Source organism: Myotis nattereri, assembly GCF_964212035.1.
Source record: "Myotis nattereri genome assembly, chromosome: 2".
In the NCBI taxonomy this organism is placed as follows: Eukaryota; Metazoa; Chordata; class Mammalia; order Chiroptera; family Vespertilionidae; genus Myotis; species Myotis nattereri.
In genome coordinates, this window is record NC_138076.1 from 173150796 (window position 1) to 173165305 (window position 14510).

General features: G+C 37.2%; 1 protein-coding gene across 1 annotated transcript in view; it reads right to left on the reverse strand.

The window, feature by feature from the left end:
• Nucleotides 1-14510, reverse strand: part of PDZRN4 (PDZ domain containing ring finger 4) — a gene marked incomplete at its 5' end in the record, with an annotated part of 347855 nt that overhangs the window by 17727 nt on the left and 315618 nt on the right. Inside the window, 2 exons of the mRNA XM_081082843.1 lie at nt 1-63; nt 3434-3532. Coding sequence (XP_080938969.1) covers nt 1-63; nt 3434-3532 — 162 coding nt within the window. The remainder of the gene's footprint in view (nt 64-3433; nt 3533-14510) is intronic.

The window sequence follows — 14510 nt, forward strand, 5'->3', positions numbered from 1 at the left end:
TTGCAAAATACGATCCCCTTCTCGAATCCGGCCATCTTTGGCAGCAATGCTATTTGGATCTACCTGCAACAGAGAGGGCATACATCTTCAACCGGATCTGCAATTTCTCCCCCCAAAATTTAAAATTATGGTTTTAAAAAATATTTCTAAAAACCTGGTTCACGATTCTCTTGATTTATAGAGTGCATATCAAATTTTTCTCTGTGAAAAAAATTACTGGTTTTACAGCCACATAGTATTTCATGGTGTAAATAAATGTATCCCAGCTTTTTTATCCATTCACTCCTCTACTGCTGGGCACTTGGGCTGTTTCCAGATCTTGGCTATTGTAAAGAATGCTGCTATGAACATAGGGGTGCATATATTATTTCTGATTGGTGTTTCAGGATTCTTAGGATATATTCCCAGAAGTGGGATTGCTGGGTCAAAAGGTGGTTCCACTTTTAATTTTTTGAGGAAACTCCATACTGTTTCCACAGTGGCTGTACCAGTCTGCATTCCCACCAATAGTGCAAACGAAGATTCCCTTTTCTCTGAAACCTCGCCAGCACTTGTTGTGTGTTGATTTATTGATGGTAGCCATTCTGACAGGTGTGAGGTGATATCTCATTGTACTCTTACCTTTTCAACAGCATGGATAGACCTGGAGATTATCATGCTAAGTGAAGTAAGCCGGCCAGAGAAAAATAAATATCATATCTGGAATCTAATGACCAAAATAAACTGGTGAACAAAATAGAAACAGAGGCATGGATATATGGAACAGACTGACAGAGGTCAGAGGGAAGGAGATTGGAGGATACTGGCTGAAACAAGGTGAAGAGATTAGCCAAAAAACATACATCCATAGCCCATGGACATTGACAATAGTGTGGTGATAGCCTGAGGGAGGGTGGGCAGGGGCTTGGGTGGACATGGGTAAAAGGAGGGGAAAATGGAGGACATCTTTGATAGTGTAAACAATAAAAAAATTATAAGGAAAAAAATCGTTGATTCTAAAAATGTAAATCAACTGCTTTAGAATTAATAATAATACAATTAAAAAGACTAGAGAAACCTTGATTTGAAGACCATTTTTTCCTTCCCTCCCTCTCTTTCTTCCTGCCTTCCTTCCTTTATCTGTTCTTCCTTTTTTATATCCATTCACTCATTTCTGTATCCCAACTGTCAGACATGGTCTTCAGCTGATTCTAATACTTAGGATTCTCTGGACCAAGAAAATTTACTTTCTACTAGGGTGATTTTTAAATCCTGCCTTCGCTGTCTTAGAAAAGCTGATAGCTATACTGTTAAGTCTATACTTTTTAAAGGATTTCTGTCTCATGAGCACATTAATTTATAAAGAAATTTATAATCTATGTTGCTTCAAAATTAAAAAGTCCTACCCATGTAGATTATTACTAGACACTAAATATAGGGTGAAATATATTAACTAAAATGTTTTAGAATAAATAGATATTTAGGGCACAATTAAGATTTTATCAATATTTTAACACATCAAATTTAAGTGTTGACTTACAGTTTACTGGGGGTAATTCCACCTATCACATTTCACACGATGGCTTCAAAGAACCATTTATTTGAGCTTATTTCATCAAAGTTTTTTTTGTTGTTGTTGTTGTTTTAGCAACCTATTTCAAGTGTTGCATGAGGTTGATCCATCCTATCCAGATGTTAGATATTACTTGTTTATTAGGTGGTGCCACCTAATTAATGAGTCTTAAGTGATCAATCAAAAACATGCAAGAGGTATAAGAAAAACATTTCTTCCAATACGTGTGTTCAGTCCCTGTGGCGTGTTTACTACCCTGGAAAATAAAGTTCTAAAGCTGACATATTTAAATAGTAAACAGAGACTTACTAGGAGGAAGTGAGGGGTGATTAATCAATTGTAACCTGTTTAGAAGCCATTCACAATCTAAAACTTTGTCCTCAGAACTGTTATTAAACTAATATTAAACTTCTACATTTGTCCCTCTATACATATTACAAAAGAGAATCCGGCAGGTGTTTTCCTTATACTTCCTCACCATAATTGCAGGGATTATCATAGCTGTACATTAAAAAGATGCATATAAACTAGATATTTGCTATAGATTTTTCCATTGCAAGAGCCAGTCAGTAAATTCTTTTTTAAAAAAATTATCTTTAATGTTGAAAGTTTACAGATGTCCTCTTCCTTTTCCCTCTTTGCTCCCTCCCCAGGCCTGCACCACACTATTGTCTGTGTCCATGGTTTATGCACATATGCATATAAGTTCTTTGGTTAATCTCTCCCCGCCTCTCTGAGATTCATCAGTCTGTTGCATGCTTCAATGTCTTTGGGTCTATTTTTTTTATTAGTTTATCTTGCTCATTAGATTCCACATATAAATGAGATCATGTGATATTTGTCTTTCTCTGGCCAGTCAGTACATTCTTTGGTAAAGTGATAAAGAGTAGCATTTACATTTATAGAGCTGTATAGTTTTCTAAGTGCATTAATTACATTATCTTTTACATTGTCTAAACATCTCTTTAGAAACAATGAGATAAGCATTGTTGTACTAAATTTCTAGCTGAAGAAGCTGAAGCTCAGTAAGTCAGGTAATGTTTTCAAGATCATGGCCAAGAAAACTTGGAATAGCAATTAGTATCTAGTCTACTTTCTGCATATATATACACACACACACACACACATACATATATGCACATGTACATTTATTTATACATGCATATATGGAGGATTTAGATAATATATACATGTACATATGCATATATACATATATTTACATAAAGAGGTGATTTTTAATCTTTATATATAATTACAAAAATCATACCTTACCACTTCTCATAAAATGATTCTTTTGGGAGTTAAAAAAAATCACCTATAATAATAAATTTTGCTTCACAATTTTTCAAAGTAATTAACAACAAGGGTGTTTCACATTCAAGTACCTCATTTTTTAAATAGTAATTATGGGGTTGCATAAAACAAACTAATAGATGCATGCCTTGAATATTCAAATTTATTAATGCTGTCAGCAGAGTAAAATATGTGATTGTTGTGAATATTAGATTTAGAACAATTAGTCAATGCTATTGTTAACAGCACTGATAGAAGACACAGTGGAATGGAAGGACAAATGTTTGCTGATCAAAAACTTTGCTTGACTTCCTGCATACTTATGGGCATTTATTCAAATTTAGACAATGTTACTATTTTTGCTTTTTTCCCTTACTGGGATTCTGTGGTGAAAGATCTGCATTAAACAAGCTGATAATAATTACATTACTTGGGCAACATCATTTACTTTCCTAATTGAAAGTGACAAGTGTTGGAACATGGCCAATTCTTCACATTCAAGCCTCCCAAGGATTTTCTCATGGTGAGTCACTTTACTCCATTCCTCACAGTCTCCCTCCTCTGACCTCGCTCCATGGCCTCTCTTACCTCGCTGACATAAATGCCGGTGTCTTCTTCATCATCCGTGCGGTAACAGACTGTCAGGCCCAGCTTCTCTTGACTGCTAACACGACACAACTCGACCTCCTGAGAAAAACGCACGCACAGCGACATTTATCTCAGAGAGGAATCCCACAGCAGAACGGAGTTTCCCTGGGCTGTTTTCATAATGATTGCCCAACTTCTGAAATTAAGTTGTTACCAAAATCATCAAAATAGACCTTCAATGTTCATTTCTCTATATTTAAGCCAACGTTTCCAATGTCATTGTATAGTTGGAAATGTGCATTTTTTGCATGAAATCATAAGCTTAAAACTCCTTAGAAATCACACAATGAAGTATAAGTAAATGTGCATACATTAATATGATGGAATTAATAACATATTTGAGAATGTCCAAATAGATGGCAAAATGTTCATTAAAATATTGAGAGTCACTGTGTCTTTATTTGTATTTTAATAAAAAACAGTTCAAATAAAAAAGACTATATTAGATTCTACATTAATTCTTCTTTTGAGTTCTATCCAATAAGATAATAAGCAAGTATTTTGTGTGGCTTAGGTCAAGGTTTCTATTATTTGGTAGAAGTTCTCGCCCCTGAGATGAAATGGGTTCATCCAGACTGAAGGGAGAGACCTATCAATAGTCATGTGGGCAGAGGCAATGATTCAAAACGCAGCAGTAAATGAACAAGGAAACACCTTTACTGAAACACATGGCTAGGAGGCTTAGAAAGTCAGTCCTTAGGTAATGTATATTGAATCTATTTCCTGATTTATGTTCAGCAAAATAATAATAAATTTCAGTGTATTTCAGTTTTATATCATGAAATAGACTTGTACTACTCTCGGCAGCAGATGACTTTAGGATAAATTGCATAATTCCAAGGACTAAAACACAAATTGGAACTCTCATCCTGGAGCACCTGTTCCAGTTGGATGGAGAATATAAGGCCCTTTAGTAAATCACTCGATGAGAAAGAACAAAGTACATTTAAATAGAAACTGACGTCTGGATTACATTTCTAGAACTCAGGCCCCATGGGAACTGCAAACGTGCCTGTCTTGCTTACTGCTCCTTCTCCATTGTCTACAGCAGGGATGCACTGAGGGCGGACACTGGTTGAAGGGTGATTGCTTTTATTTCAAAATCTGTCCTAAATGCTTGTAACTTTCTGTGAAATAATAATTAAGTCATCTTTCCTCTTTTTTAAAATAATATTTTTTATTGATTTTTAGAGAGAGGAAAAGGAAGAGGGAGAGAGAGAGGGAGAAACATCCATGTGAGAGCAAAACATGTATCAGCTGCTTCCTGCACGCCCCCTACCCAACCAACTGAGCCACACCCGCAAGCGCAGTATTGCCTCTTAATTGAAGGTTGATTGTGTGTGTGTGTGTGTGTGTGTGTGTATGAAAATATTTCAAAGATTGGTATTAATAAATAATCCACCTTACTGTCTATAATCTGAAATAACTACCAGGCCTAAATAAAGAAAAATTCACTTTATTTTAAACAAGAGGATACTTCCCAGTATATTCTGCGTTACATTTGAAGTAGCCTCCCTTTCAATTTTGCATTTCAGTGAAGTCTTTGTCTTTGAATAATAATCATTTATTTTAATGACATGCTATAAACCACAGGTAAATCCTTAGCAAGGGTAAACTATCATAAGCTCCAGTGACCAATAATTTCACAGCTAATATGAAATCAAATAAAATGGCAATCTCCTATCTTGAGACATGCACTTCAAATTAGTGAATTCCATAAAACAATGAATGCTGACTTTCTAACTGGTGGGCAAATATACTCTAAATCACATTACAATGATTAAAAAGGGCATGGTGTATGCAGAACAGTATAGAAAAAAAGATGAAAAATCTTTTCACCTAAAGGAAGAATTGGGGGGGGGGGGAGTGATATGATTTGGCACCAGAAGCAAAAAGTAAAACCGAGCAAGGATATTTTCACAACTGGCAATAATTAATGCCTCCAGAGGGCAAGAATACTTGACTAAAACTGGGACATTAGGAAGGAATTACCACAACAAAAGAGCTCCAATTACAGCAATGAAGTACACAGTTGAGGAGTAAAGAAGCTTGTGATTCCTAAGAGGCCTACAAGGAAATCTAAACACCCATAAAGAACTGAGATTGGGACCTTTAAATTCAAGCAAATGAAGAGCCTTCATTAAAAGCTGAAATCCATTGACTTTTAATGTCCTGCCAACAGCACAGGAGAAAGTCCCTTCCCAGTGGGAAGCTGTTTCCCAGGGGAGCATTCCTTTCCTGAGTGTGTTCTACACGTGCTCAGTGGTGTGCCCTGGCTTCATGACTGTTTAGAAGATGCATATGAAAATACTTTCCAATAAAATGGAACCTATACATTAAAATAAAAAGGGCTGCCCAGCTGGTGTTGCTCAGTGGTTGAACGCTGACCTATGAACCAGGAGGTCACGGCTTGATTTCCAGGTCAGGGCACATGCCTGGGTTGTGGGCTCAATCCCCAGTGTGGGGTGTGCAGGAGGCAGCCGATCAATGATTCTCTCTCATCTCTGGTGTTTCTATCTATCTCTCCCTCTTCCGTCCTCTCTGAAATCAATAATAAAATATTTAAAAAAATTAAAAGGGCAGAATCTACCCTTTTACCACAGATAAAAGCATTTACCCAAGAATCACAGGGGAAAGAAGACCAAGATCCTGAGGTCAAAACAACTGTTCAATATTGTCATCATATTGGACCTAAGCGAATGGGTGAAACAGGTCTCGGTGTCCCCTACAGCACCTTTGTTTCCAACATCTCCCTTTATAAACACTTAGCACCCTCAGAATTAATTCGATCTCCCTGAAGTTCTTAAGGACTGCCTGCCTGTCTAGGTAGCCAGTGGTGTTTCAGCTGTGCCACCACGATTACCTGTCTGCTAAAAATATCTGGGGTTTGGTATGATCTTTCATTCTCTCAAAGTAGCTCTTGAGTCATAAAGATAATTGATAAGTCCATATTTCTTAAAGGGTCATCATTAAAATTACTTAAAATGTGGGCCATCCAGAGGTCAATACATACTAATAAAGACTGAAAATACCAAGCTTTAATTCAAAAGATGGACTTTTCGGCGTCGCGATTTCAGGCTCTGAAGGAAACTCAAGTGCGATTCCCTGGATGCCGCAAACCACCCCCGTACACCAGTCCCAAGTGTGGGCCTGCATTTCTTTCTCTGGTTGAGAATGCCTCGGACACTACACATTTCATATTAGTACCCAGATGCATACGCTTTAGAATCAAGGTTCCTTTAATTGTATGACAAAATAACTAACACGCAGCTACCTGTAGAGCATGTTGTTTGCAGGAGGCAAGGGTGGCTTGGTCAAGCCTGATTCTCTGAAAGGAATGCTCGGGCACGGGTTGCATTTAGCATTCCCTTCACAGTGCACCCAGACTCTGATTTCTGAAGAAACAACCTCCGGTAATAGAGGATGCTTTCCCTAACAACGCCCCTACCTTTCCCCCTGTCACAGGGAAGCTGTTTGATGAAAGACATAAAAGTGAAATGCTACCTTCTGCACATTTTCTGCACGGAGATGATCCAGGGGCGTATACAAATCAAAGCCGAGCCGATGCTCCCCATCCATAAGTCATTTGTGACTGCGGTGGAAGAAGCACTTCACAGATCTGGGGAAGCTACATTCATTTTGGCTTCCGTGTGCTTTAAGATGCTATGTTCTGGGAATATGTACAAAGTCCCTTTAAAAAATCAAATCATGGTATCTAATCCTGTGAGAAATTGATTATGTGGAGGTTGAGGGTGGAGCCTGAGATTGAAGTTAGAAAAGCTTGCTGTGAATCATCCTTCTAATCTTAGAATGACAAGAGGGGGGATTTTACATCAATCCGTTAGACGACAGTGCTGGGAAATGTATCTATTTTTTATAATTGGATCTAGGGAGAAAGTAGGAACTTAAAAAGAAAAAAAACACGACGCTTGCTTTTGCTTTCTAGATAGGACTTTCCTGTTGGAGGAAGAACTGAGGCTTGCAGCTGCCTGTCACGGCTCTTGAAGCAAATTGTTTCTAAACTCCAAAGAGCCCAGAGGTCTGTGACACAGAGGTTTTCCCCCTGCATGAGAAAATTCAGAGGCTGCCGGAACTACTCAAGTCTGGAGAAGAGCCAGAGCTAGACACGATGGTCACTGACATTAACTGACAATCATGGAGACGGGCTATTGCGTCCACACCTTTCTTTTTATTTCATTTGTTTTGCTGCTTTTTATTTATCAGACAGCATATGGACTACTATACAAGTTAACTATTAATCATTGTCTTACATTTTGCATTTTTTAAACATATTTTTATTGATTTTAGAGAGGAAGGGAGAGAGAGATAGAAACATCGATGATGAGAGAGAATCATTGATCAGCTGCCTCCTGCATGTCCCCAACTGGGGATCGAGCCCACAACCCCAGGGCATGTGCCCTTGACTGGAATCGAACCCGGGACCCTTCAGTCCCCAGGCCAACACTCCAACCACTGAGTCAAACCGGCTAAGGCCCATTTTGTATTTTTTTAAAATATAGTTTTATTGATTTCAGAGAGGAAGCGAGAGGGAGAGAGAGATAGAAACACCAATGATAAGAGAGAATCATTAATTGGCTGCCTCCTGCATGCCCCCTATTGGGGATCAGGCCGCAACCCAGGTATATACCCTTGACTGGAATTGAACCCGGGACCCTTCAGTCCACAGATAGACGCTCTATCCACTAAGCCAAACCGGCTAGGGCTTACATTTTGTATGTTGATTAGTAACTAGGAAAAAAACCATACTTAGATATTTCAACAAAATATTTATTTAAAAAAGAAAGTGGAAAATATGAAAATTTTAACCCCCATAGGTAAGAGAAGCCTACTGCAGCAATTTTCAACCTTTTTCATCTCATCACATAAACTAATTACTAAAATTCTATGGCACACCATATATATATTCCCTACCTGGCAATTTAAAAAACAGGTATAATTTTGATTCATTCACACTGGAAGACTATTGTTATGTTGCCTATTGTCATTTTTTAAATTGATAGTCTAAGGGAAAAGAGGTCAGGTATTGCATATTTGAAAATTTTTTTGGTATACTGGTTGAAAATTGTTGCTCTGCTGTGAAAATATTGCTTCAATGTCATTATCTCCTGGATAATGAAAACCAGGTATAATACTTAGTGAGAGTAAATAATAAAAGTCCTAGAGTACCCAAATTGCTATTACAACACTTCAGGCCATATAGCCCAACTCCAAACATTCATAACAAGTAGCTGCAACTAGTAGCTAAGTCACGTTTCATAGAGACATTAGGGTGAAAGCAAAAACAATGTGACGGACACTCACATCCCTAACCCAGCCCCTAATTCAATCATTTCTTTTTCAACTATTTTGTGGTGAAATGTGGGTAGTGTTTAATTCTCAAATACCTACTCTTAGACACCTTCTGGATTCTTTGGGAAATAATACTGACACATTTTTTTAGACATAGGTGTCTGCTTCTCACTATGGGCTCCGCATTGCCTTAGGAAGCCATAAATTATTCATTTTGAATGAATTTTATACTTTAACAAAAAATAAATATCAATAATGGATGTCATGAGTTCTGGGCCAGGAACAGAGAATTTGGTGAGTGTGAGAGACGGTACACCAGTTTTGTATTGTTACTTCTTCAATGCCAACTAGAGAATCGGGCCAATTGTCCCTTAATGGGCTTTCTCCCAGTCCTGCTCTAAATCAAAGAACAAAAGCATGGGAGGTAACAAGGGAAATGCTTTTGCTTATATCTTCAGATAGGTTATTTTTTTCTATTTTGATTATGTATCTTTTGAGAAAATTGAAGTTGATTTTAGATATTAGGATCATGTGATTTACCTTTGTAGGAATCCAGAAATACAGTTTTCATATTTGGCTTCTGAGTTTTTGTTTGTTTGTTTTTTAAGAATTTTTTTCATGGATTTTTTAGAGAGAGGGGGGAAAAGAGGGAGAGAGAAAGGAACATCGATGTGACAGGAAACATTGATCAGCTGCCTCCTGCATGTCCCCCATTGGGGACTGAGCCTGCAACCCGGGCATGTGCCTTGACTGGGAATAAAACTGACAATCTTTCACTGTACAGGATAATGCCTAACCAACTGAGCCACACTGGTCATGGCATTGACTGCTGAGTTTTAAACAAACATTAAAATGATCATTTGTTAGCTTACTAATGGCATTGCTAAATATCCAGTCATTTGTGGCCAGATTTTGTGATTTATACGTTAGCTCCATCAAAATAGTTCAACATGCCATAAGCAATGTGTAGAATAGACTATTTCTAAAATGTCATTTCCACAATTGCTTCACTTTTAAAACATCCACTTTAAACACTCCACTCTCTGATCAGCTCAGATACTCTTGCATTCCCACTCTTTGCTCTTCCATTAGACCTGGAACCTAATGACCCTTCTAATTTTCACTATCAACAATTCCATTAGGCGTTCTCCTCTCTCCTTGCCCAGCATGGAATCCTCAGTTAGTCATAATAATCTGTTATAAACATTCACAACTGCCTTATTTTCTGAGTCTACAGTATCACTGAGTGAAGGGCCAGTCAATCACAGTTAAGTCCAATGATTCCCTTCCTGTATTCCTACCTGAGCAGCTGTGTAGTCCTGGAGAAAAACACACAACCACGCTTATCACACTGATGCTTCCACTGTAAATGTGTTACCACTGTAAACTCACCACTTGTCTAGTTGTACCTCTTTTCTCAAATGTCCAACAAACCTTGCCCACTCTCATTGACGACCTCACCTCATAGTTCACTGGACACTGGTAGATAATTACCACCTCAACTTCCTATTCTCCCAGACTGATATTTAACACCCCTTTTCTCTGCTACAGTGCCTTCTCTCTCTTCACTCTTAGGTGATCATCCTGTTCCATGCTCCATGGAGAAAAAAAAGTGATGAAATTGAACTGACTGCACCTTCCCTCCACTCAAAGTAGCAATCTAAATTCATCTGTAACCACCTCGCTGTCTATCCCTCTATTATAATAAAAGAAAGACACCCAATTCTTTCACGAGGCAATGCCTCCCCTCGTGCTTTATTATTCCTTTTTTATTTTTCAAGAGTTTTTCTCATGGAATTATTCCTTCTCTTTCTCTTGTGTCATCAGCAGTTTGTCTTGTTAGATCATTTTCATTGCTATTAACCCTCCCCTCCCCCCAAATCATTAATACATTCACATGGGGTGGCTAGGAGGAGATCCAATAGAGATGGTGATCAGCTTTAGGTTGGGGTTGTTGGAACAACCTAATAAAAGTGCCTTGGAAGAGATCATAAAATTGTCTGTGGTGTTCATCAAAACCAAATTTCCAAGCAGAGAACCCCTCGATGAAAGAAGACAGAGATAGGAAACAGCATGTTAGGATAGAGGAGCTTTAGTAGGTAATGAGTATGAAGCTGAGGGTGTAAGATTTCGGTAGATGAAATGGCATGGTGAAAAATAAAACTGGAGAGGTAAACAAGGGCCCTACCCTGGAAGGATGACCACACATGTTAAGTAACTTGGAATTTTTGCAAAAGTAAAAGAGGAGTCATTGTAAACCAAATACAGCCTGATTTGTAGTTTGGAAATATGGCTTCAGCAGAAGCACAATGATCTTACTGGTTCTTATACTATTCTTTAATTCTCACCTGGGATGGAGCGTTGGAGGACTTCCAGGAGAAGAGCGTGTTGGGGTGGCAAAATCACTGCTTGAAATGAGAGAGCCTGGTAGAAGTATGTTATGGTGGTAAGATGCTTGGAGACAAGAACAAGGTTGAGAAGCTAATGTTTGCTGTAATGTAAACCGAGTCAGGGTGATTAATACAGGACTCCAAGAGAGAAGGGCTTGAATTGAAAAATTTCTTGGTATTCTTTTCACCCTTCACAGTGAACTTAAAAAGAAGAAATAGCACACTGAACCTTTACATGGAAATACGGTCCATTCTCTGAGAGGCTCAAACATCTATTGCCATATTGATGGTGCTGCTTTTCACCTGGTCCTGCTGGCTATTGTATCTCCACTCCTGGCATCTGTAAATTGTCTTTTCTTTGAATTACTGAAAATAGCTTTTTCAAAAGAAAGTGTTAACAGCATTTCTTTGAGATTAGCTATGTGCTCTCCACAAAGTAAATGGTCAAAAGGACAGGGTGTGCCTTTGTGCCTTGGAAGTCCCTGATTCAATGACTGCACTTCTTGGTGACATTCATTGTCATGCGTTTGAGCTGGCTATGTTTTCATTAAAGAAGATACCGTCTACGTTTGGGATGCTGTTTTAAAGTAAACAACAACAACAACAAAAATAGCCCATCATTTTGAAGAGGCAGGCGTTTACTTGAGAAAGGTAAAATATCTATCCTTTACCTAAATATAAGGATCTATATAGACAATCCATAAGTATTCCGGGTGGCAAAATAAGCATTACAGAAGAATAACAGCAAAATTGAAACATTCACAAAATGATCCTCTACCCTGGCCGGGTAGCTCAGTTGGTTAGAGCATTGTCTTGATATGCCAAGGTTGGGGGTTTGATCTCTGGTCAGGACAGTTAGGAAAAATCAACCAATGAATGCATAAATAAGTGGGACAACACATCAATGTTTCTCTTTCCATTTCTCTCTTTCTCTAAAATCAATTTAAAAAATTATCCTCAAGAGTACCTTCAAGGGAATTTAGTAAACTCGGACTGAACTAGGTTATAAATATCAACATTGGGTGTCAAGTTATGCTGGTAAGGGTTATTATTACTTTATTTAATGGGTAACAATGTCATTGACAGCCATCATTTTTGGAATACTGGAAGCCCTGTTAAATATTTGGCAGAGAAGTTGAGACACTACTTGCCCCTTGAGATGTAGGACATATGGGTAGGGACAAAGAAGCAAAAAAGGCAAAATGAAGAGACAAGGGTTGCAGTCTAATATAAGTCTAAGAAGGAGTATATTTAGGTTTGGTAGGATTAAGATTGCTCCAAAGGGCACAGAGTTTAGGAGGAATAGTTATTGTGAATTTGGGCTAAAATTTAATGAAAGGAAAGAATGTGGGCCATGTTAACAAAAACTACTTTTTGAAATTCAATGGAGATATTAATCTAAATTTATCAAATAACATTCCATTTATTATGCTTCATGTTGGGTCAATATACTAACATGCAATAGACTTTTTTGGTGTGAACAATAGTGTAAATATACTATTTGCTTCATAGTGGGTCAGATTAATTGTAAAAGTCACACAGACACTACATTACAAAACATTACATAGAATAAATCTGTGTTCTGAAAGTGGATCAAAGAAAGAAATGGTTCATGTTATTATATTTAATACCCAATATTTAAGACATTGGTTGAAAATATAATCAAATAATGAATTAAATTATTTTCTTGTTACGAAAATCCATAATATTGTCTGCCTTACTATGATCATCTAAAAATATGGTACTCTGTTCCAGCATCTGATGATCAGTAAGAATCTTGATCCACAAGATTACTACTTATTAAAAGATTCTGGTATTCCACATCTCAAAATTAATATCAAAGTGTAAAATCACAAATCTCTTTGTAAATACATAGCGATTAATTGTAGGTAACTAGCTGATTCTGAATTCATGCATTATACCATATTTGGTAGGTTCTACATGTTGCCACAGGCCATGATCCCCAAGTGTCCAAAGAGTTCTTTTGATAGCACAGACTTCAGATTTTTCTGTCTCTTCTTTTTGGAGTTGGCTCTCCTACTTCCTTTAATGCCAGTCTATTATGATACATGAAATGCACCACATCCTTATTGTACTGGCAATAAAATTCTAATAGCATGCATTACAACCAATTAGTAGACCTGAATATCTCCTGATCTGATGAATGAGAAAGGAGGGTCTACATTTATCTATTTCAGATATTAGACATTAAATTCCAGACTAGGAGACGCCCGAGTTTATGTTAACACAACAGAAATTGGTCAATCCCCCTCAGAACTTCCCTTTATTTAAAAACCATTCAGGAACTTTTCCAGCATGTGTTATTAGGGAAACACAAAGGGAAGATTAACAAAGCAGCAGAAGAAGGGGAAATAAATAAACCTGTTGACAAGATGAACTTTATTTCCATCAGCTGGTTACTGGAGCAGGAAATACAGGCTTTTCTAATGAAGTGCTGGGCTATTCAACTTTTCTCTAAGCTCTTTCATAGTGGGGGGTGGGGAGCTTTTTTCGTGGTCATCATAACACGAAAAGTACAAGACTTTTAAGCCAGTCAAGATCCCATAAATGTCATAAAAATTGTCCCACATTATTTTTTCCTATTCTTTTTCCTGTTTGGTAAAGTAGCATTTTCATACAATTAAATAAGTTCACATTCCCTCATAGATATTTCTGATCTAACCAAGGAAACTAAGCACTAAAATAGATCTATTACAAAATACAACAAAAGATAAGGTTATAAAATGTGGAACTAAAAGCTTTGTGTTTTACTCAACATTTTTACCTTTTCTTCAAAACACTCAAAATATTTGATGAGGTGTTTTTTGTTTTTGTTACTCAAGAAGCAATATATGCATTTTAAACATGCCCAGTCTTAGAAAGGAGAAAGTTCATTTGGGGGAGGTACTGTACATTCTTAAGTTCTACAGAAGCTCCCTCAAAATGTATATAACATTACTTAAAGGCATAACTGCATGTCTGCATATTTTCTAAATTTGATCAGGGCTCCTTATCTGTACCCATAGCTTCATAATTAAAAATAGACTGTAATACTTATCACAAATATTATCTTATCATGTGAGCTTGTAAATTTTCGTAAGAATATATATATATACACTCTCACATATGTATCGATTTATTCTAGATAGTTTAATTTCCCCAGTGACTGGTGCATAGGTATGTAATTGTGTTTGTATAATCTGGATGCCAACTTGTATCATCTTAAAGGAATTTGAGTAGCATTTTATGACCAGAGATAGATAATTAAATACAATAAATAATCAGGTTAATTTTAAAATTTTTATTTATTTAACATA